General features: G+C 42.9%; 1 protein-coding gene across 3 annotated transcripts; it reads right to left on the bottom strand.

Moving 5' to 3' along the window:
• Window positions 1–9,663: 9,663 nt before the first annotated feature.
• LOC106607451 (complement C1q tumor necrosis factor-related protein 1) lies at window positions 9,664–22,549 on the bottom strand. Of its 3 annotated transcripts, XM_045720644.1 has the most exons (4): window positions 22,435–22,549; window positions 20,103–20,710; window positions 11,619–11,828; window positions 9,665–10,753 (listed from the first exon to the last, which is right to left on the bottom strand). In XM_045720644.1, the coding sequence occupies exons 3-4, from the start codon at window positions 11,815–11,817 to the stop codon at window positions 10,206–10,208; spliced, it is 747 nt and encodes a 248-aa protein (XP_045576600.1). In that variant the 5' UTR covers window positions 11,818–11,828; window positions 20,103–20,710; window positions 22,435–22,549; the 3' UTR covers window positions 9,665–10,205. The 3 variants fall into 3 exon arrangements, with proteins under 3 accessions (XP_045576599.1, XP_045576600.1, XP_014059886.1); XM_045720643.1 differs by lacking the exon at window positions 20,103–20,710 and having other exon boundaries at window positions 9,664–10,753; window positions 22,435–22,491; XM_014204411.2 differs by lacking the exon at window positions 22,435–22,549 and having other exon boundaries at window positions 20,103–21,786.
• Window positions 22,550–24,129: the final 1,580 nt, after the last annotated feature.

The raw sequence follows: 24,129 nt of genomic DNA on the forward strand, positions 1-24,129 counted from the left end.
GCATAGTAAGAACCCTAGTAGCCTAATATCTCAAAGACTAGTTGATAAAATGTTCATAAGAAAGAAATGAAATTCTAATGGAAATGTTTCACAATGATGTCATTAGGCAGAGCAGGCAACAGATGGCACACAGACAGCAGAGTTGGGGACAGATATGCAGCGACAGACTGGCAGAGACAGGGAGTCTCAGGTAAGTTTGTTGAGTCTTTGTTTGGCAACATTATGAAAGGTTCTACATTTTTTTGACTTGTAAAATAGGAACATAATTGGAAAATGCCATGGATACCCCCACTCTCAACTTAAACTGGTGACTGAACTAAGATTTGTTAAAGGCAATGGTATTGCTGTTGTGATTAGTTGTGTAGTTTTGGGTACCGGTAGTTAGGAGTACGGCAAACACCTTATTTCTTTGGTTCCTCTATATACATTTACCATATTACAATGTAGGCTATGTGTTACAGCACTACTTTTGGTGTCCCCCTCAGGAATTGCTCTTGAGAAAATGTCATGTAATTGTCCCTTCCAAAGTGGATATCAGATTTTCGCCCCTGGTTGTACCCACTGTGACTATTAAGACCTTCCCTAATCAGAAACTGTGGATTGATGGCAGTATTCACGCAAAACTGAAAGCGCAAACCACCGCTTGTAATCATGGCAAGGCGACTGGAAACATGACCGAATACAAACAATGAAGCTATTCCCTCTGCAAGGCAATCAAACAAGCAAAGCATGAGTATAGAAACAAAGTAGAGTCGCAATTCAAAGACGAAACATATGTGGCAGGGTCTACAGTCAATCACGGATTACAAAAAGAAAACCAGCCCTGTCGCGGACATCAACGTTTTGCTCCCAAACAAAATAAACAACTTCTTTGCTCACTTTCAGGACAATACAGTGCCACTGACACAGCCAGCTACCAAAGCCTGTGGGCTCTCCTTCACCCTGGCCAACGTGAGTAAAACGTTTAAACATGTTAACCCTCGCAAGGCTGCCAGCCCAGAGGCATCCCAAGCCGCATCCTCAGAGCATGCGCAGACCAGCTGGCTGGTGTGTTTACAGACATATTCAATCTACCCCAGGTGTTGTGGGTAGGAAACAACATCTCCACCCCACAGATCCTCAACACTGGGGCCCCACAAGGGTGTGTTCTCAGCCCTCTCCTGTACTCCCTGTTCACCATTGACTGCGTGGCCATGCACGCCTCCAACTCAATCATCAAGTTTGCAGACCACACCACAGTGGTAGGCTTGATAACCAACAAAGACGAGATGGCCTGCAGGGAGGAGGTGAGGGCTCTCGGAGTATGGTGTCAGGAAAATAACCTCTCACTCAACGTCAACAAAACAAAGGAGATGATCGTGGAAACAGCAGAGGGAGCATCCCCCCTATCCACATCGACGGGACAGTAGTGGAGAAGGTGGAAAGTTTTAAGTTCCTCGGCGTACACATCACGGACAAACTGAAATGGTCCACTCACACAGACAGTGTGGTGGATAAGGCGCAACAGCGCCTCTTCAACCTCAGGAGGCTGAAAAAATGTGGCTTGTCATTTAAAACACTCACAAACTTATACAGATTCAGAATCGAAGAGCATTCTGTCTGGCTGTATCCCTGCTTGGTACTGCAACTTCTCCGCCCACAACCGCAAGGCTCTCCAGATGGAGGTATTGTCTGCATAACGCGTCACCGGGGGCAAACTACCTGCCCTCCAGGACACCTACAGCACCCGATTTCACAGGAAGGCCAAAAAGATCATCAAGGACAACAACTACCTGAGCCATTGCCTGTTCACCCCGCTATCATCTAGAAGGCGAGGTCAGTACAGGTGTATCAAAGCTGAGACTGAAAAACAGCTTCTATCTCAAGGCCATCAGACTGTTAAACAGCCATCACTAACATAGAGTGGCTGTTGCCAACATACAGACTCAAATCTCTGGCCACTTTAATAAATGGATTTAATAAAGGTATCACTAGTCAGTTTAAATAATGCCACTTTAATAAACATTACTCATCTCATATGTATATACTGTATTCTATACTATCTACCGAATCTTGCCTATGCTGCACGACTATCGTTCATCCATATATTTATATGTACATATTCTTATTTACCCCTTTACATTTGTGTGTATAAGGTAGTTGTTGTGAATTTGTTAGATTACTTGTTAGATATTACTGCACTGTTGGAACTAGAAGCACAAGCATTTCGCTACACTCAAATTAACATCTGCTAACGATATGTATGTGACCAATAACATTTGATTTGATTTGAAGGGGCCTAGCCCAAACCATGAGAAACAGGCCCAAACCATTATTCCTCCTCCACCAATCTTTACAGTTGGCACTATGCATTGGGGCAGGTAGCGTTCTCCTGGCATTGAAGTAACATCTCAAGACATCAGTCAGGAAGTTAAAGCTTGGTCGCAAATGGGTCTTCCAAACGGACAATGACCCCAAGCATACTTCCAAAGTTGTGGCAAAAGGACAACAAAGACAAGGTATTGGAGTGGCCATCACAAAGCCCTGACCTCAATCCTGTAGAAAATGTGTGGGTAGAACTGAAAAAGCGTGTGCGAGCAAGGAGGCCTACAAACTTGACTCAGTTACACCAGCTCTGTCAGAAGGAATGGGCCAAAATTCACCCAACTTATTGTGGGAAGCTTGTGGAAGGCTACCTGAAACGTTTGACCCAAGTTAAACAATTTACAGGCAATGCTACCAAATACTAATTGAGTGTAAACTTCTGACCCACTGGGAATGTGATGAAAGAAATAAAAGCAGAAATAAATCATTCTCTTTGCTATTATTCTGACATTTCACATTCTTAAAATAAAGTGGTGATCCTAACTGACCTAAAACAGGGAATTTTTCCTGGGATTAAATGTCAGGAATTGTGAAACTGAGTTTAAATGTATTTGTCTAAGGTGTATGTAAACTTCCGACTTCAACTGTATATGATGCTGAGTTGAAAATACAATCAGAAACACTGTTTTACAATTGACTGCCATAGCCCCAATTAAAAAATAAGCATTGGCTGTTAATTACATAATTTTTTTCACATGGTTGCGGTCGCAGGAATTTTCACATATCAAAATGTGGTCGTGGGCCAAAACATTTTGGGAACCCCTGTGTTATTCTAATAGGTGTGTGAATTGGAACATATTGCTGTCCTGCCTGAGCATTCAAAATGTAACAAATACTTTGGGTTGTCAGAGAAGTACATATTCTCATTAGGAATGTAGTGAAGTAAAAGTTGTCAACGTATATAAAAGGTAAAGCAGGATCCTGAGTGGAGCAACGGCTCGTTCTTAGGCTTTGTCAAAACCGGTCAGCCTTGTTGCCCCATAGGACAGGCTTTCCTTGGCTCATTGCGCTCTAGCAACTCCTTGTGGCAGGGCCGGGTTCCTGCAAGCTGACTCTGTCCTCTGACACATTTGGTGCGGCTTACTTGCGGGTGAACCGAGCAGTGTGATAAGAAGTAGCGTGGCCAGGCAGGTCATGTTTCGGATGCCGCATAACTCAACTTTCGCCAAGTCGATTGGGGAGTTGCAGCGATGAGCCAAGCTTGTAATTCGTGGAGAAAATTGTGAAAAAAAAGAATATACTTGTGGCTGCACCCTCGGGCCTGGTTAGTACTTGGATGGGAGACCGCCTGAGAATACCAGGGGGTGTAAACTCAAATTATTATTATTAAAAAATATATAAATAGTAAAGTAAAGTACAGATACCCCCAAAAAAATGACTTTAAAGCATTTTTACTTAAGTACTTTACACCGCTGCCATTTGGGATGCCACCCGACTACAATTGCTGTCTGGCACCCGTTTATGAGCTCTACTTGTGGTTACCGTAGAGTTACAGCATACATTTGAGTATCACATGCACTTAGATTACATTACTATGGCCAAGACCTTTCACGTATGTGGTCCCAGAATCAAACCCACTATCTTGGCATTGCAAACACCATGCTCTACCAACTATACTACACTGGATCAAGTCAGGTAGAGTCCTGCTTGAGAGGAGTCTGTCTGTGTAGCAGATGGATACCATAGCATGCCATTGTCAAGCAGTGCGTTTGTACATATTAGGCCAATTTATAGCCCCCATTACAACAGCAGTGGAATGGCCTGCGGTTTGAGGACAGGGTGTAGCTGTCCACCACTGCAGATTGAACCAAGTGAAAACCCTGAAATGCTCATTGTGTGTGTCTTGGCTGAGTGAGTGTTGTGGAGTGGTGGAAGACTGTTGTTAAGACTAAAGGAAAGTATATGATCCTTGGGACTACACAGAGAAAACCAGACCAAAGAGGGAATGCCTGCCCATTGTGGTCAGGTTGCATTTAAACCACTAATGTCTCAGTCAGCAAAACTATAGAGGGGGAATCATGAACAATCATGAAATACACTGCTCAAAAAAATAAAGGGAACACTTAAACAACACAATGTAACTCCAAGTCAATCACACTTCTGTGAAATCAAACTGTCCACTTAGGAAGCAACACTGATTGACAATAAATTTCGCATGCTGTTGTGCAAATGGAATAGACAACAGGTGGAAATTATAGGCAATTAGCAAGACACCCCCAATAAAGGAGTGCTTCTGCAGATGGGGACCACAGACCACTTCTCAGTTCCTATGTTCCTGGCTGATGTTTTGGTCACTTTTGAATGCTGGCGGTGCTTTCACTTTAGTGGTAGCATGAGACGGAGTCTACAACCCACACAAGTGGCTCAGGTAGTGCAGCTCATCCAGGATGGCACATCAATGCGAGCTGTGGCAAGAAGGTTTGCTGTGTCTGTCAGCGTAGTGTCCAGAGCATGGAGGTGCTACCAGGAGACAGGCCAGTACATCAGGAGACGTGGAGGAGGCCGTAGGAGGGCAACAACCCAGCAGCAGGACCGCTACCTCCGCCTTTGTGCAAGGAGGAGCAGGAGAAGCACTGCCAGAGCCCAGCAAAATGACCTCCAGCAGGCCACAAATGTGCATGTGTCTGCTCAAACGGTCAGAAACAGACTCCATGAGGGTGGTATGAGGGCCCGACGTCAACAGGTGGGGGTTGTGCTTACAGCCCAACACCGTGCAGGACGTTTGGCATTTGCCAGAGAACACCAAGATTGGCAAATTCGCCACTGGCGCCCTGTGCTCTTCACAGATGAAAGCAGGTTCACACTGAGCACGTGACAGACGTGACAGAGTCTGGAGACGCCGTGGAGAACATTCTGCTGCCTGCAACATCCTCCAGCATGACCGGTTTGGCGGTGGGTCAGTCATGGTGTGGGGTGGCATTTCTTTGGGGGGCCGCACAGCCCTCCATGTGCTCGCCAGAGGTAGCCTGACTGCCATTAGGTACCGAGATGAGATCCTCAGACCCCTTGTGAGACCATATGCTGGTGCGGTTGGCCCTGGGTTCCTCCTAATGCAAGACAATGCTAGACCTCATGTGGCTGGAGTGTGTCAGCAGTTCCTGCAAGAGGAAGGCATTGATGCTATGGACTGGCCCGCCCGTTCTCCAGACCTGAATCCAATTGAGCACATCTGAGACATCATGTCTCGCTCCATCCACCAACGCCACGTTGCACCACAGCCTGTCCAGGAGTTGGCGGATGCTTTAGTCCAGATCTAGGAGGAGATCCCTCAGGAGACCATCCGCCACCTCATCAGGAGCATGCCCAGGCGTTGTAAGGAGGTCATACAGGCACGTGGAGGCCACACACACTACTGAGCCTCATTTTGACTTGTTTTAAGAACATTACATCAAAGTTGGATCAGCCTGTAGTGTGGTTTTCCACTTTAATTTTGAGTGTGACTCCAAATCCAGACCTCCATGGGTTGATAAATTGGATTTCCATTGATTATTTTTGTGTGATTTTGTTGTCAGCACATTCAACTATGTAAAGAAAAAAGTATTTAATAAGATTATTTCTATCATTCAGATCTAGGATGTGTTGTTTAAGTGTTCCCTTTATTTTTTTGAGCAGTATATGTTCTCTCTGTGGTGTTTTTTTATGTCCAAAGGAGGCCCTAGTTATTTCAAGGGTGTTCTTGTGACATAGAGAACTGGGAGGTGGCTGACTTGAACTCGGCTCCACTCTAGCGCACTAACCGGTCCATCCAACCATTATATTTTTATTGCCTTTGGTAGAAGGCTACAATAATCCCTCAACACTCAAAATAACAGATAATCGGTCCTATAACAATGGAGGTTGTTAATTTATGAAGACATGTAAAAGTATGTGTTGACCTCTTCTCTTATGTACATTTCCTTGCTCGACTGCAGCTGTTTGACAGATGTATCAAGTGTGGAACAATCAAGCTTGAGGTTGAGACAAAGATGTTTCAATATCTTTATTAACAAAGGTTTGTGAAGTTAATGTAAAATATGTATTGGTCATGTCATTCATGTTCAAGCAGAATATGTACATTTATTTAAATTACAAACCAAAATATAATGTAGCACCTTTTTGTAAATTATTTAGCACCATAAGGAGACAGACAATCAAGTAACTTGAACAGCAAAACAGTTCTGAATTCATTGGAGCATTTTCTCATGAATAAAGGAAGAATAGTTTTCGAATTATTACATCTCTACCCCTGTGTCTACTAGCTAACTTTCTAAATTAAAAGTTCTCCCCTGAATGGCCAGCTTCCCAAAGCCAACCTCCTATCAACTCATTCCCCATTCTGACACAAAAACAACATTCAACAAAGTGCTGTGTGAAGAGGTTTGAACTTGGCTGAAGAATGCCACCTGTTGTTAAAACCATTGACCTGTATGGTTAGGAATTGGTTCATGAGGGCCACAGTACTGTGAGTACTTGGTAGGGTTTTGGATAGCTTGCACTCTGCCATTCCATTGAAAAGCAACTGTCTGTCACACCATTAAACACATATAGAATTATATTTGTCCTTCATTCACTCTCTGTATTTTCACACTTAATCAACCCTTTGATCAACAGTTTATCTTTGTTTTATCTCTGGACATCCTTCTGCATGTGATATGAGGGTTGAGCTCTGTCTGGACGACTGACTAGAGGAAACTCACCTGCACCTCTGACATCCTGTTTTGAATCTTTATAAAAACAGCCCCCCTCCCTTTTATTTACCTGTAAAGCCCATCGCTGACTCTCACACAGACATTCATAAACCTGCAGTAAAACCACACATTTGCAAGCATTTACAGTGTGAATTTCAAAACGATTGAAGGATGTTTTAGCACCATGTATTAAGTAGGGTATTTCAGCATACAGTAAGGCTACTGCTGGCAACTGGATTTGTGATGATTTTAGACTCCGAAATGCTCTATTTCCTGAAGCAATGTTACTGTTGGAGTTTTACGCCATTACTTTTCAGAGTACCTGGCAAAATAGTACCACACAAGGAACCTCTGATATTTCCGTAAAAATGTAAATTCCCTGAGGTGCAAGGCGCCAAATCTCACAAGACTTGTCTCAGCTGCTGTCATTGAAGGAAATACTGCAAAGAGAACTGTTCATACATTTTTTTTGTTGAGTTGATTCCAAAAGTAACAATCTATGAATCGTTCTACTTCAGAGGGCTTATTTGCGGTATTGAATACTTGATCCATGTCGACCCTGTTTGAATGGTGCAATGGTACCCTATTCCAGCTGGCACTCTTAGTTTTCCGCATCATGTTCTGACTAGAGAAGACCAAACAGAAACAGCACCAAACTGTAAATAACATTTCTGTATCCTGTTACCAAGGGATCCCTGTTGAGACTGAACTAGTATCATATTATTCTTATTTGAACTTGCAAGATCAAATTTGCAAGCCCACTGTAATGACTACTGTAGTCTTTTTCATTTATACAACTGTGCAACTGATATCCAGCTGGAAAATATCAGGATCTTATGAACAGCTTTACCAGCCAAAATTGATCAAGAGCTCAGAAACTGAACACTAAAAAAACAGCATACACACTGGTCTAGTGTCCAGACAAAACATCTGAGACAAATGACAGTATTAGGGCATATGAAAAGGCAACCAGGCTTTATCGAATCACTAATGGTTTCAAAGCACTTCAACCTGTGTGTCTGTTCTCTGTGACAACTCTTAATAAAGCTAACAACCAATAGTGAAATCCATTACAGCCAGATGGTCATAAAGGGGTTTGTGTCTTTAAGGGGACATCTCTTTCCTTGTGTCATAGGTCTTTTCCCACCCAGCCTCCTTGTCAACATATACAGTGGGGAAAAAAAGTATTTGATCCCCTGCTGATTTTGTACATTTGCCCACTGATAAAGAAAGGATCAGTCTATAATTTTAATGGTAGGTTTATTTGAACAGTGAGAGACAGAATAACAACAAAAATATAGAGAAAAACTCATGCCAAAAATGTTATAAATTGATTTGCATTTTAATGAGGGAAATAAGTATTTGACCCCATCTCAATCAGAAAGATTTCTGGCTCCCAGGTGTCTTTTATACAGGTAACGAGCTGAGATTAGGAGCACACTCTTAAAGGGAGTGCTCATAACCGCAGCTTGTTACCTGTAAAAAAGACACCTGTCCACAGAAGCAATCAATCAATCAGATTCCAAACTCTCCACCATGGACAAGACCAAAGAGCTCTCCAAGGATGTCAGGGACAAGACTGTAGACCTACACAAGGCTGGAATGGGCTACAAGACCATCGCCAAGCAGCTTGGTGAGAAGGTGACAACAGTTGTTGCGATTATTCGCAAATGGAAGAAACACAAAAGAACTGTCAATATCCCTCGGCCTGGGGCTCCATGCAAGATCTCACCTCGTGGGGTTGCAATGATCATGAGAACGGTGAGGAATCAGCCCAGAACTACACGGGAGGATCTTGTCAATGATCTCAAGGCAGCTGGGACCATAGTCACCAATAAAACAATTGGTAATACACTACGCCGTGAAGGACTGAAATCCTGCAGCGCCCGCAAGGTCCCCCTGCTCAAGAATACATATACATGCCCGTCTGAAGTTTGCCAATGAACATCTGAATGATTGAGGACAACTGGTGAAAGTGTTGTAGTCAGATGAGACCAAAATGGAGCTCTTTGGCATCAACTCAACTCGCCGTGTTTGGAGGAGGAATGCTGCCTATGACCCCAAGAACACCATCTCCACCGTCAAACATGGAGGTGGAAACATTATGCTTTGGGGGTGTTTTTCTGCTAAGGGGACAGAACAACTTCACCGCATCATTTGACGGGGCCATGTACTGTCAAATCTTGGGTGAGAACCTCCTTCCCTCAGCCAGGGCATTGAAAATGGGTCGTGGATGGGTATTCTAGCATGACAATGACCCAAAACACACGGCCAAGGCAACAAAGGAGTGGCTCAAGAAGAAGCACATTAAGGTCCTGGAGTGGCCTAGCCAGTCTCCAGACCTTAATCCCATAGAAAATCTGTTGAGGGAGCTCAAGGTTCGAGTTGCCAAACATCAGCCTCGAAACCTTAATGACTTGGAGAAGATCTGCAAAGAGGAGAGGGACAAAATCCCTCCTGAGATGTGTGCAAACCTGGTGGCCAACTACATGAAACGTCTGACCTCTGTGATTGCCAACAAGGGTTTTGCCACCAAGTACTAAGTCATGTTTTGCAGAAGGGTCAAATACTTATTTCCCTCATCAAAATGCAAATCATTTGATAACATTTTTGACATGTGTTTTTCGGGATTATTTTGTTGTTATTCTGTCTCTCAATGTTCAAATAAACCTACCATTAAAATTATAGACTGATAATTTCTTTGTAAGTGGGCAAACGTACAAAATCAGCAGGGGATCAAATACTTTTTTCCCCCCACTGTACATCTAATATTTATTTTTCAATACAGGAGAGAAGGAGTCTATGTAAAAAAAAAAAGAAAAAAGAAAAGAAGGAGTATATGTATTTGGAGTCATTACCTTACAAGCCCCCAGTATCCCCTTGCACCGTATAGAGGCACTTAAAAGTGGGTGTGTGCGTCAATGAAAACCCTGCATAAAGAGGCCCCCTCTCGATGTGCCCTCCTGAACTCTGACCTCTAGCCCCCTCCCCTCAGGTCAGTTGGGGATCATGTTCATAAGCGCACACCGTACCAAAACATTTAAAACATTTTGCAACGGAAAAGGAAAACAAGCGTTTCTTCCTGGACAAGTCCAGATAGTACCTCCCCATTTGACTCTGTTTAGGGTGTTTTCTTCCAGTTTGTGCCTACTGAACATAACCCAGCAGGTCATCTCACTCCAGGGTGGGCTTGATGAGGTATCCGTTAAAGGTGATGTACACATCCACATCGTCACTATACACAGCGTTCTCCCTCTCCCTCTTGTACAGCCGGACCCACACCTCGTCATTGAGCTCAAGGGGCAACATAAGGCTCTGGCTTTGCATGATGGACCTCTCGCTGGGTTGGGCGTACACAATGGCCTGCTCCTTGTCATTCCTCATGATGTGCAGGTAGGTCTCCTTAAAGTTCCAGGTGTGGATGTTGACGTTGAAGAAGTAAATCCCAGGGACGTAGCAGTAGAACTTTCCTTTGAACATGTCGAAGTGGCCGTGGAGGTTGACGAACTCTGTGTCGAACACCAGGGCCTGGTAGTAGTCCACGCTGTGGAGGGACTTGCGACGACCCACCGAGAAGGCTGCGTCCTGGGTCTTGAAGGGGTCCCCTGAGGGGCCCGCCTGGCCCTTGGTTCCTTTGGGGCCCATTGGCCCTCGGGATCCAGGAGCGCCTTCCTCACCAGACTTCCCAGGTGTCCCCCTTTCCCCACGGTTTCCCTTGTCTCCTGTGAGGCAAGATGGAAAATATACAGCACATGAGTCCTTACAGCACTATGACACAGTAATGTAGACTAAAGGTCCAAATGGGGTAATGTTGAGATTAAAGTTAGTATAACATGGACCATAGAAGCTTTTGTGTAGATAGATTGTTTATGATTTTCTCCAGATTTTCTCGATTCCAGAGTGATTCGAGAGGAATGTTACGGAAACTTGGAGTCACTCCAGACCATTCAGTATTTGAGAATTTAGGGTTCTGGAGTTCTGCTTATCTTCAACAGGATATATATATATTTTTTTGCAGCTTTATTTTTGGAAAGCCAAAGCATGTTTTTCAAAGCTAAGTCACGCTCTCTAGTGAGCACACAAACACGCACGCAAACACACACACACACACACACAAACTGTTACGTTATTGGTCATGTTTTCTGCCACATCAGCAAGTTCAATGCCAGGTTAATGTTCTGAAATGGCAGCAGACCTTTTAGCCTCCAGTCCACTGACTGGAGAAAAAAATAAAGGCATTCAATGAAAAGGTTAGTTTGAAACCTAACAGCCTCATTAACTCCAGGGGCAGCCATTCTCCTCTGGTGAATCACATGTACACCGAGCCAATCTCAGTGTCTAGCATCCTACCAAGCCTCTTAAATGTGTCAAATGCGAGCAGGGGTCCAATTGAGTAGAGCCTTGGATCGGAATACACATACTGATAATCCAATCAAATGGAACTCAGTCATTGTGTACAGTGTAGGCTGTTTTGCCACTTGTTTTGTCTTTGGCATGACAACCACCATAGGAGTTGGCAAAACACCACAAAGAGACCTGGGATCAAGCTATGTCTATTGCAGGTGTAAAGGCACAATCCAGGCACACCCTTGAGGATGGTCATGTTGATGAAGGTGCGGACTTCAGGTATCTGGTTCAGGCCACTCACAGGGGGGCCCTCCTGTGGCTCCAGGTCATCACAGCAGCGGCGGCAGGGGGCAGGAGAGGCATTTCCCGGGGGTGGGACAGGGATGACCAGGGGGAGGAAAAGGAGAACGGGGCTCAGGAGGAGGAGGCGGTCAAACATGGCTGCTGCACCTGGGAGGACAAGGAAGGTCAACAGACAGATTAGACACAACCTTTGACCTTTTTACCCTTAAAGGGATAGTTCACCCAAATTACATATTCTAGCACTGTAAGTGCTGTAAATGGACAAGGACGGCGGCAGGCCTCTGCACTCTAGTTATAAATGTTTCTCCCTCTGCCATATGGATGCACTGTATGATACACCCACTGAGCTATAATGGATACACCGAGGGCAACTGGCAGCAAAAGAGCTGAGCGCAGAACTCTGAGATACGCAGCAGGTAACTTTGATTGTAAACTACGTCGTACATGCCTGTTCGCAAAACTATGTGGAGATATGGGATCAGAGCATGACAATGTTCTATTTCACACCGAGGCTTGGTGGTTATCGAGGGGGAGTGTTGGAAAGATTTTTTGAATTGGAGAGGGACTGTTGTTATTCGCAATGGATGTAAAACACTTTGTTGACTTAATGTGTGAAAATGTGCTCCTTGCCTATGGAAATAGACATATTTGGGAAACTGAACGAACTGAATGCAAGCATTAAGGGGAAATACAAAACATTTATACAGACGAGTGAACAAATCAGCAAAATCCATTTGACTGTGACCCTGGCTCAGCTGACATGCCCTTAAGTGAAATCGAACAGCTGATCGAGCTGTCATGTGACCGAATGCAGCAGATAAGGCATTCACAGGTCACTATGAAGGAGATTTGGTTCATGACTCAAAGGGAATACTGTGCCGTCTCCCTCAGAGCATTAAAACTCATGGTACCGTAAATTCCGGACTATAAGCCGTAACTTTTTTCCCAGGCTTTGAACCTTGCGGCTTAAACAATGAAGCGGCTAATATATGGATTTTTCCCGCTTTCAATTTTTTTAAAAAAAAAAAACACATTCTGTGACGTGCTCAGTTTTTTGGCGGCATGAAGCTTTCGTTAGACCAATGAAATTGCCGAACGGGTTAAAGGTCAAACAACTTTTTTGTTTACTGTTTAGAGTAAATCGAGCGCTCTCAAACTTCCCATCATTCTGATTACGGTAGTCATTTTGTCACCCTCATCATGGCAAAGACATGGAGAAATGCATATAATGCAGCTTTCAAGTTGAAGGCGATTGATCTGGCTGTTGGAAAAGGAAATAGAGCTGCTGCACAGGAGCTTGGTCTTAATGAGTCGATGATAAGACGTTGGAAACAGCAGCGTGAGGAATTGACTCAGTGCAAAAAGACAACTACCGGTAAAGCTTACTGCAAATTTTTTATTTTTTGTTACAAGCCGTGTTTCGTTAAAGCCTATTTATTTTTGTTACAAGCCGTGTTTCGTTAAAGCCTATTTATTTTTGTTACAAGCCGTGTTTCGTTAAAGCCTGTGTAAAGTTCATTTGTTTCAATGTACCGGTAGGCACTTGCGGCTTATAGACATGTGCGGCTTATTTATGTTCAAAGTAATATTTTTTTTTTAATTCAGTGGATGCGGCTTATATTCAGGTGCGATTAATAGTTCGGACATTACGGTACTCTGATTCAGTGCTCTCGTCTGTATTAGAAAAAAAACAATATCGATCCAGGTTGGATGTGAGAGGAGAGATGAGGTGCGCATTGTCGACCACATCCCCTGACTTTGAGAAGCTCCGACGCGACATGGATCAAGTACACCCATCTATTTAGTGGTGGTGAGATAAGAGACATTATGTCAGACTAATTTGCAATTGACTGTCATAGCCCCACATTAAAAGTATATGATTGTGATTTGAGAACACAATCAGAAATACTGTTAGAATGTTTTACAATGAACTGCCATGACCCCAAATAACAAAGTAAACATTGGCTGTTAATTACATGCATTTTTTTCACATGGTTGGGGTCGCAATCATTTTCAGATATTAAAATGTGGTTGTGGGCCAAAAAAGTTTGCTATAGTGGTATAATGAATATCCACATAAATAAGATTGGAAAAAAACATAATCTGAAATATCAGTCTCTGCTTAGCAACTGAATTATTACGTGTCCCATTGCTGTTCCAGGACAGTAGGAAAAAGAGTGGTTTTGGAGCCAGAGAAAGCATACAGTATATTTGCATAGATGGGAGCAGGGAAGGTTTAGGAATGATGAACCCGAGCATTCAACACCATAGTGCCCTCAAAGCTCATCACTAAGCTCAGGATCCTGGGACTAAACACCTCCCTCTGCAACTGGATCCTGGACTTCCTGACGGGCCGCGCATAGGTGGTGAGGGTAGGTAGCAACACATCTGCCACGCTGATCCTCAACACTGGACACAGGGGTGCATGCTCAGTCCCCTCCTGTACTCCCTGTTCACTCACGACTGCATGGCCAGGCACGACTCCAACACCATCATTAAGTTTGCAGACGACACAATAGTGGTAGGCCTGATCACCGACAACAACGAGGAAACCTATAGGGAGGAGGTCAGAGACCTGGCCGGGTGGTGCCAGAATAACAACCTATCCCTCAACGTAATCAAGACAAAGGAGATGATTGTGGACTACAGGAAAAAGAGGACCAATCACGCCCCCATTCTCATCGACGGGGCTGCAGCGGAGCAGGTTGAGAGCTTCAAGTTCTTTGGTGTCCACATCCCCAACAAACTAGAATGGTCCAAACACACCAAGACAGTCGTGAAGAGGGCACGACAAAACCTATTCCCCCTCAAGAGACTGAAAAGATTTGGCATGGGTCCTCAGATCCTCAAAAGGTTCTACAGCTCCAACATCGAGAGCATCCTGACTAGTTGCATTACTGCCTGGTATGGCAACTGCTCGACCTCCGACCGCAAGGCACTACAGAGGCTAGTGCGTACGGCCCAATACATCACTGGGGCTATGCTGCCTGCCATCCAGGACGTCTACACCAGGCGATGTCAGAGGAAGGCCAAAAAAATTGTCAAAGACCCCAGCAACCCCAGTCATAGACTGTTCTCTCATCTATGGCATGGCAAGAGGTACCAGAGTGCCAAGTCTAGGACCAAAAGGCTTCTCAACAGCTTTTACCTCAAGCCCTAAGACTCCAGAACAGGTAATCAAATGACTACCCGGACTTTTTGCATTGTGTCCCGCCAACCCCCCAACCCCTCTTTTACGCTGCTGCTACTGTCTGTTTATCATCTATGCATAGTCACTTTAACTATACATTCACCTACATATTACCTCAATTAGCCCGACTAACCAGTGCCCCCGCACATTGGCTACCCGGACTATTTGCATTGTGTCCCGCCACCCCCCACCCGCCAACTGCCTCTTTTACGTTGCTGCTACTTTCTGTTTAACATCTATGCATAGTCACTTTAACTTTACATTCACGTACATATTACCTCAATTAGCTTGACTGACCGGTGCCCCCGCACATTGACTCTGTACCGGTACCACCTGTATATAGCCTCGCTACTGATATTTTCACTGTCATTTTACTGTTTTATTTTTTGTATTTATTTACTTATCTATTGTTTACCTAATAACTATTTTTTACTTAAAAATTGCACTGTTGGTTAGGGCTTGTAAGTAAGCATGTCACTGTAATAAATGTTGATTTAACTTTGATTTGATTTGAGCTAGCTATGAACTATCCATGAGACAGCAACCACTGTTGTTGTCTGGAGCTTCTATTCAAACCATGACCATCATTGATCATTTTCTATGATGCCAGCCCTATAGTCTCAGACAGACAGTCCAACACAGCTGTTATACTAAGGTGCCATTTTAGATCCATAGCTCATTGCAGTGACAGAACATAGGGCCAGTGGTCCAATGAAAATCCACAGAAGAAACACTAGTGTGGCTCTCATCAACAAACCAAAAGTATAGCAATGCTATAGCTTCTTCCATAATGTCCCTGAAATAAATGGCCATGATCTGCAGACATCTGAGTGATCTTGATGGTCTTTTTCTGGGATTTTCAAATCAAATCAAAGTTGATTGTCATATGCACGGAATGCAGCATAGTACTCTGTACAATGAAATGCTTAATCGCTGCAAAAAATGTGAACCATTTAAACTTGTGAAGTGTACTGAGGTACAGTATCTTGATAATTTTTTGATTGTACAGGCCAGAGGTGTGGACTCGAGTCACATGACTTGGACTCAAGTCAGACTCGAGTCACAAATATGATGACTTGCAACTCGACTTTAACTTTAACACCAATGACTCGTGACTTGACTTGGACTTGAGCCTTATTACTCGACCTGACTTGACACCCTCCCCAAGCCCAAATATAAAAAATTATGCTATTAAAAAAGTGTGCTGCACATAAACTCTTAATTTAACGGATTACAGTTTGAATCGGACAGCAGCCAATGAAATTGTGCCAGCTGAGAAAAAGTGGTGCGTGGCAGTGCAGAGGAACGTCGGTGGGTGAATTCAGAGGGAGCCCTTGGAAAGATGATACCCAAAATTATTATTTTCGGATATAAAGACGACGCTGTATCTACAAAAACGGATTGCAACTTGCAAAACATGCGGGAAGAAAATTACAGATGGAGGCGCAACAATTTCCAAATTTGTTCGACATTTGAAGCTGCACCAAGAACGGTAAGTCGTGGCTAATATATTTTATTACTTTACTAGTGTATAATGTAGGCTAACGTAACATTAAATCAATGAGCCTCTACACAGTCAGTCAGTGCGGGAACGTGACCATTGCACGCAAGATTGAGCTACAACTGGCTTGGCAGTTGGTAGCCTAAATCCTGCCTGATGTTACTGCTGTTCCTAAAACAAGGTTGGGCGATTGTGGTTGGGTGATTGTGTACAAGCCTACATCGCCGATTGTGCCCCATAGCGATCCTCGATAGGCGATCACTATTGGGGGGGGGGGGGGGTCTTTCTCATGGCTACCCATGTATTTCCATGGAAATATAACATTTATTTGGAAAATAATAAATGTATAGATTTTTTTTAAAGCATTCATGATTTGCGTAAATGTAATATACTAACTATTACTCTTGTTAAAAATATGAAATGGTATTACATTTGGTAAAGAGCACATTATGACTTGTTTAAGACTCGAAACTCAAAGTTTAGGACTTGAGACTTGACGGTCTTGACTTGAGACTTGACTCAGACTTGCCTGTCTTGACTTGGGACTTGAGTGCTAAGACTTGAGACTTACTTGTGACTTGTAAACAATGACTTGGTCCCACCTCTGGTACAGGCTAGCTATGGGCCAAATGTTTTGCTACTACCGAAGGGTCAGAAATAACTACATTGATTTGATATTAAGGAGTGCTTTAAATCATTCAGCCTCTTTAGTTGATAGTTGTGCCACAGAGTTCAATTTTACAGTTTAGAAGATGGACATTTGGACGCCATCCCAAATCGCACGTTATACCCTACATAGTGCAGTACTTTAGGCCCTGGTGAAAAAAGTTGGGCTCTATGGGAAAAGGGTGCCATTTGGGATTCACACTGGGTAGATCTCTAGAGCAAACAGAGTATAAAGGCTGACTTTATGAATCAGGATTCAACTGATCCAGAAAACATTGTTTGAGTGAATATCCATACACTACAGCAAAGCTGGCCTGCAGTCCTAGACCAAGGCGATGGTAACACAAGCATGGTTAATCAAGTTTGACTTTGGCGTGTAGTAGCAGTGACATGGTACCGTCTGTGTTTAAAGCTATATGATCTGGTGGTGTGCTAGACCAGAGAACATGCTAATAAAGCCATGTGGAATGCTGCAGTAGCCTAATCTGCATTAGATAAATCATGTACATTAGCATTTCGGAGCAAGCTGCCCCATACGGAAAAGTAATATGGCCATATGTGGCCTTACATACACTACATGGCCAAAAGCATGTGGACACCTGCTCGCCGAACATCTCATTCTAAAATCGTGGGCATTAATATGGTCCCCCCATTGCTGCTATAACAGCCTCCACTCATCTAGGAAGGCATTCCACTAGATGTTGGAACATTGCTGCGGGGACTTGCTTCCATTCAGCCACAAGAGCATTAGCAAGGTCGGGCACTGATGTTGGGCGATTAGGCCTGGCTCGCAGTCAGCGTTCCAATTCATCCCAAAGGTGTTCAGTGGGGTTGAGGTCAGGGTTCTGTGCAGGCATGTCAAGTTCTTCAAAACACCAATCTCAACAAACCATTTCTGTATGGACCACGCTTTGTGCACGAGGGTATTGTCATGGTGATACAGGAAAGGGCCTTCCCCAAACTGTTGCCACAAAGTTCGAAGCACAGAATTGTCTAGAATGTCATTGTATGCTGTAGCGTTAAGATTTCCCTTCACTGGAACTTAGGGGCCTAACTAAGGGGCCTATTCCTCCTCCACCAAACTTTACAGTTGGCACTATGCATTGGGTTAGGAAGTGTTTTCCTGGCATACGCCAAAACCAGATTTGTCCGTCGAACTGCCAGATGGTGAAGTGTGATTCATCATTCCAGAAAACGCGTGTTCTTAGGCTTGTGTGCAGCTGCTCGGCCATGGAAACCCATTTCATGAAGCTCCTGACCAACGTTATTGTGCTGATGTTGCTTCCAGAGGCAGTTTGGAACTCAGTAGTGAGTGTTACAACCGAGGACAGATGTTTTAAAAGCGCTACACGCTTCAGTACTCGGCGGTTCCGTTCTGTGAGCTTGTGTGGTCTTCAACTTCACGGCTGAGCTGTGGTTGCTCCTAGACGTCCCGCTTCACAATAACAGCACTTACAGTTGACCAGTGCAGCTCTAGCAGGACAGATTTTTGACGAAATGACTTGTTGGAAAGGTGGCATTCTACGACGGTGTCATGTTGGAAGTCACTGAGCTATGAAGATTGCATGACTGTGTGCTCGATTTTATACAGGTGTGGCTGAAATAGCCAAAACCATTCATTTGAATGGGTGTCCACATGTTTTTGTGTACATAGTGTATCTTATTTTCAGTAAATCTGGGTGTCACAATCACTTTCATTATGTGGCAGTTGTTTAAATGGCACAATATTCTCTACAATATACTTTCTTGTTTTGTCACATAAACTGAAATTATGCAAACTACTAGAATTTTTGCAAACAGGAAATGGCGATTTCTGCTCTGTTCATTTTTAAAGGCTCAGTGTAGTCAAAAAAGTGATTTTTCTTGTTTTAATATATAAGTCCACACTATGATGTTGGAATAATACTGTGAAATTTTGTTTGTCACTCACACTCCGATATCATATTAGCATGACATAAGTCATGGCAAAATATGTAGAATTTCATGGAATTAGCTTTAAAACTGCAAAAATGTATCCCCACCCCATGGCAAACCGTGTAGAATTGCAAGGAATTAGCTGTAAATGTCATGCTAATATGATATCTGACTGAGAGTGACAAACAAAATCAATGGGGGCCCAGTGTTACCTGTCGATAATTTGCCCTGATTACTACAAATTTAGATAGTCTAGCCAGCTAACTAGAATCTCAAATGCACACTCCTCGTGTCATCTTTCCTTGCCTTCTTCTCGAAACCCATTGATTGAGAAAGCCAGAGATCCCTCCCCTCTGAACTTCTCCTCCAATGGGTTTTAAAAAAGGAGGCGAGGAGAGAGGACACAAGGAGTATACAATTGAGATTCTCCCCTAGACTAATTGATAGGAGAATGATCTAATAAATGTAAATGAATCAATAAACCATGATGAATTATTAATCATACAGCAGGGTTAATGAATAATCAATGTAATGATCAATGTAGGGATCGATTAGTCTGATTAGTTCCGGAAAGTCCAGGAACCACTGGAGAGGGAAAGAAATGTGTGTATGCAATTAGTATAGCTACAGAAGCAGATGGTCAAAGGAGTAAAAGCTTCAAAGAGTTCCTAACCTTGAGGGAAAAGAACAGGCTGAGCTCTGGATAGTGATAAACAAGAGTGTGAAGTCTATTTTATGACATGGTTTAGTTGAGTGACTGTCAGTGAGTGACATATAGCAAGAGGAAAAGCGCTGATGCACAACTAAGTTTTGAAATTGCACCTTGTCTATTCTACAATTCTAACTCTCAACAGTAATTTGAGATTGAGTTCCTAAAAAACATGTTTTTAATTACGGCCATGCCTCTATGGTCATGTAGAGAGGCAGCCAACTATTGAAACAAGCTGCGGCTGCTGATATGCAACTTGACCAGCTCTCTGGTGCTGCTCTATCCTCCTCTCTGCAAGTTCTGGCGACGCCCATCAGTGAGGCATTACATTTAATGTAGCCAAATAAAAGATGCGAGACTGCGTGAAACTCTTGGCATTGTGCAGAAGCTACCGCAGAATGACAGTTAATGTGATTGATAGTAAAGCAGGCTGTAACTTACCTCTCGTAGAAGTCTCTGCAAGTCGTGTCGATCAGCCGAGGAGAGAGAGGAGAGAGAGGGGAGGGGAGGAGGAGAATCCTGAGTCAGCCTCTCTCTCTCTCTCTAAAATTCAAATTCAATATCGCCAAAGCAAAGTGATACACATAAAAACTATGAAAACAACATCGATAACAATAAGAATAGCTAGAAATACTAAATAAAAAACTGGTAAAAAGATCTTAATTTGAGCCCATTTCAAAGTTGATAACTCATGAAAAATGACGGGAATGCTTAAGGGCTCTGACAATACAGAACGGATGGAATGTATAGGCTATGTCTGGAGGTTCTGTTTGAACACCCATTTATTACATTCTGTTAAAGAAATGAATTAGAACACACATAGGAACGTTTTAGTAATATCCCATAACCAATCAAACAGTGGACACACACACACGCTACCCTACATTACATTACACTACATCTGCATAATAGTTGCGGGAGGCTCAAGAGAAGCCATCCCATTGCCTTTGCAAGTACTGTCTGCCATCCTTCCAGTCCAGTCCTGTATTTCTGCTGTGGTGAATTCCTTCCCCCTGCTCTTTTTTTCTGCTGCTTCACATCTGTAAAAGCTCAAGCCACAAAGGAGAGGAGGAAGCAGATGTTAGTGTGGGAGTGTGGAGGCCCTGGAGGGGAGCTAGCACTCTGAGGAGAAAGGGGGCACAGGGTTTTACACATGGAGTCAGGGACAGACAGGGTGGGGTAGTGTTATTGTTGGGGTGGAGACAGAAGGTGAGGGGGGCAGAGGGGAGAGGTAGGCTAGCTTGAGGGAAGGAAAAGATTGGGAGGGAGGACCATCGCTGGGGAGAAATTGGTGGCAGAAACCTTGGGGAAGGGACAGTAACACACACATGCCCATGTGCAGGCACACAGGCAAGCACACACACGCGCGAGCACACAGAGATCCACTTTTAGCAGAGACAATATATGTTTTACTATTTATTGGGCCCAATAGTTTTTGTTAATTAGAATAGACACAGATTCAGCACAACCATGTTGGCACAACCGTCTACCTGCAGCAAACAGTGAGAATGAACAGGCCTATTTTTATTTACCCTCTGCAAGTTTTTGGATGAGCTCTTATTGCCATTGCTGTGAGAGCCGAGAGCGGAAGTTGATTTCAAATTGGTGTACACGTGTAACACAAGCACATCTGGAACGCATTACCGCCTAGGGGTCCATGATTGAAGGAGACTCCACAGACTGTTATGTAATTATGTCAGGCGTGTTCTTCTTCTTCTTCTTTCATCTCCATGACATTAACAGACACATCTGACCCATATTTTATTGACTCTACTACGTTGACACTGACTGTCCTCCCTTGAACTTCCAGTGTCAATAGTACCGGTTTGTGTATATCTATGAAGGAAGGAAGGGAGGGAGGGAGGAAATAAGGATGGAAGGAAAGGAGGGAGGAAATAAGGATGGAAGGAAAGGAGGGAGGAAATAAGGAAGGAAGGCTATTTTTAAAACGTTATTTGTAGCTCGATATGCTTTCATTCAGACTATTGATTCACCTTTCAACTGCAAGCTACTCAACCATTATCTCTTTCTCTGTACCTTTCTTTTCCGACAATGTCAACACTACTCCTAATCTTAACCTGTTGGGGATCTTATCCCGATATCGGGATTCATTGTCAAGAGACCACGGCGGGAAATTCAAAAACTGCAAGAATCTAATAATTTCAATTTCTCAAACAATCAACTATTTCTCACAATTTGAAAGATAAACATCTCCTAAATCCAACCACATTGTCCGATTTCAAAGAGGCTTTACGGCGAAAGCATAAAGTTAGGTTATGTTAGGAGAGTACATTGAAAATAGCTGTGTGTAATGTTTTGTCAATTCAAACACAGGCGTCACCATAAGCGGATAACCAGCTAGAATTATACACCAACCTTTGACAATCTTCCTCAGATGACACTCCTAAGACATTATGTTACACAATACATGCATTTTTTGTTCCATCAAGTTGATATTTATATCCAAAAACAGCATTTTACCGAAGCGGTGAAAATCTGATTTTTTTTCTCTCAAATGCTTCCGGTGAACAACGTTACAAATCACAAAATTACTATTCGATAACATTGGTAAATTATATTATTGTCATTCAAATATTCATAGTTTAACATTTCGTAAATGCTACTGCAATGCCAGATTTCAAAATAACTTTACTGGGAAATCACAATTTGCAATAAACCGGGTGCTGTGCTAAGAACAATAGGCTAGGCTATACAGGTTAGCACCATATGTAACCATGTAATATCAAAATTACTATTGTCAATATTCCCTTACCTTTGATTATCTTCATCCATTGGCACTTCTAGAAATCCCAGGTCCACTACAAATGTGGTTTCTTTTGACAAAGTTCATAATTGATGTCCAAATAACTCCAAGTTGTTCCATGTTGTTAGCGCTTCGGTAGGCTACTAAAAAGTAGCGCGGGGGGGATTCACGGCGAAAAGTAAAAAAAAAATCTATTTACATTGTTCAAACATGTCAAACGTTGTTTAGCATCAATCTTTAGAGCCATTTTTAACGTGAAACATCAGTAATGTTTCAACCCGACCTCTCCTGTGTCTTGAAAAACGTCTTTGAAAAATGTATCGCATCACATGATTGCGCAGGTGCAGCCAATAATGAAGTGACGACATCCCAGGGAGGTCAACTTCTCTTCGTTGCCATCCGGTCTCTGTTCATCATAGACGCTTCAAACAACTTTATAAAGATCGTTGACATCTAGTGGAAGCCGTAGGAGTTGCGAAATGAATCCTTTCTCACTATGGTATCTATAAAACAATGACACTAAATAGTACAGTCACAAAATTCAAAAAAATTTTTAATCTATTTTTCACAGGTTTTTGCCTGCAATATGAGTTTTGTTATACTTACAGACACCATTCAAACTGTTTTAGAAAATTCAGAGTGTTTTCTATCCGAATGTGTTAATAATATGCATATCCTAGCTTCTGAGTTGGTGTAGGAGGCAGTTAAAAATGGGCACATATTTTTTTCAAAATGTCTCAATACTGCCCCCGAGCCTCAACAGGTTTTAAAAGAGAAAACTGCAAAACATCCAAAAACATTCAGCTGTGAGAACATAATTGTCCCACAAATGTAATGTGTTGAAGGAAGGGGAACTGATAAATCACATATCAAACCATGTTTTACACTACATCAATATGCATTTTGTTTCATTGACTATCCTTCAATTTGAATAAATGAATGAACATGAATAAATAATACAAAAACACCAGATGTACAATAAATTATTTATATTTGGGGATATATTAATAGTGAGATTCCAAAATGAAATTCTTCAGCATGAGCCTCCTCAATCATATCGTTGACATGAGCTCTTGACCTGTGACCTTTCCTACAAGTGGTCACATGTTTATACAGTTTGTTCTGACACACCTAGGCCTTAACCACTGACCCCGAGTTGACCTCTCATTTTCTCATCTCATTAAAACCTCTATAACCCTCTCTAGACTCGCTCCTTTTCTCTATTCAACTTAATTGCCCACCAATAACCAGAAGGTAGAGAGGCTGCATCCAAAATGTAGTGCACTATATATGGAATAGGGTGCTATTTGGGACATAGTCAGTGTTCCACCAGGCAGAACTCATTCCTTTTTATGAGGTGGCAAATATTATTTGACCTGAAACATGGACACCAATGCAGTAGTTCATATGGTTGTGGCATTCAACAAACTTGGGTAAGATTTTTGCTGAGATATAAAGATTTGTTTCTGTTTCAAATCTAGGACAATGGATTATGAATGTATGTTTACCTACCAGTAGCATTCTCTTGTCCAAGGGGTTGTGTTTCGGAGGACGCATGGCTCTCGACCTTAGCCTCTCCCGAGTCCGTACGGGAGTTGCAGCGATGGGACCAGTCTGTTACTACCATTTGGATATCACGAAATTGGGGAGAAAAGGGGGGTACCCCCCAAAAATTAAAGCAGGTGAAAAGGGTAACTCGAATAT

The sequence above is a fragment of the Salmo salar genome, chromosome ssa06, assembly GCF_905237065.1.
Source record: "Salmo salar chromosome ssa06, Ssal_v3.1, whole genome shotgun sequence".
Classification (NCBI taxonomy): Eukaryota; Metazoa; Chordata; class Actinopteri; order Salmoniformes; family Salmonidae; genus Salmo; species Salmo salar.

Coding starts and splice junctions, on each gene's coding strand:
- LOC106607451 (XM_045720643.1), bottom strand. Junction 10,754..11,618: donor CAACATGACCATCCTCAAGG/GTGTGCCTGGAT, acceptor CTTGCCTCACAG/GAGACAAGGGAAACCGTGGG.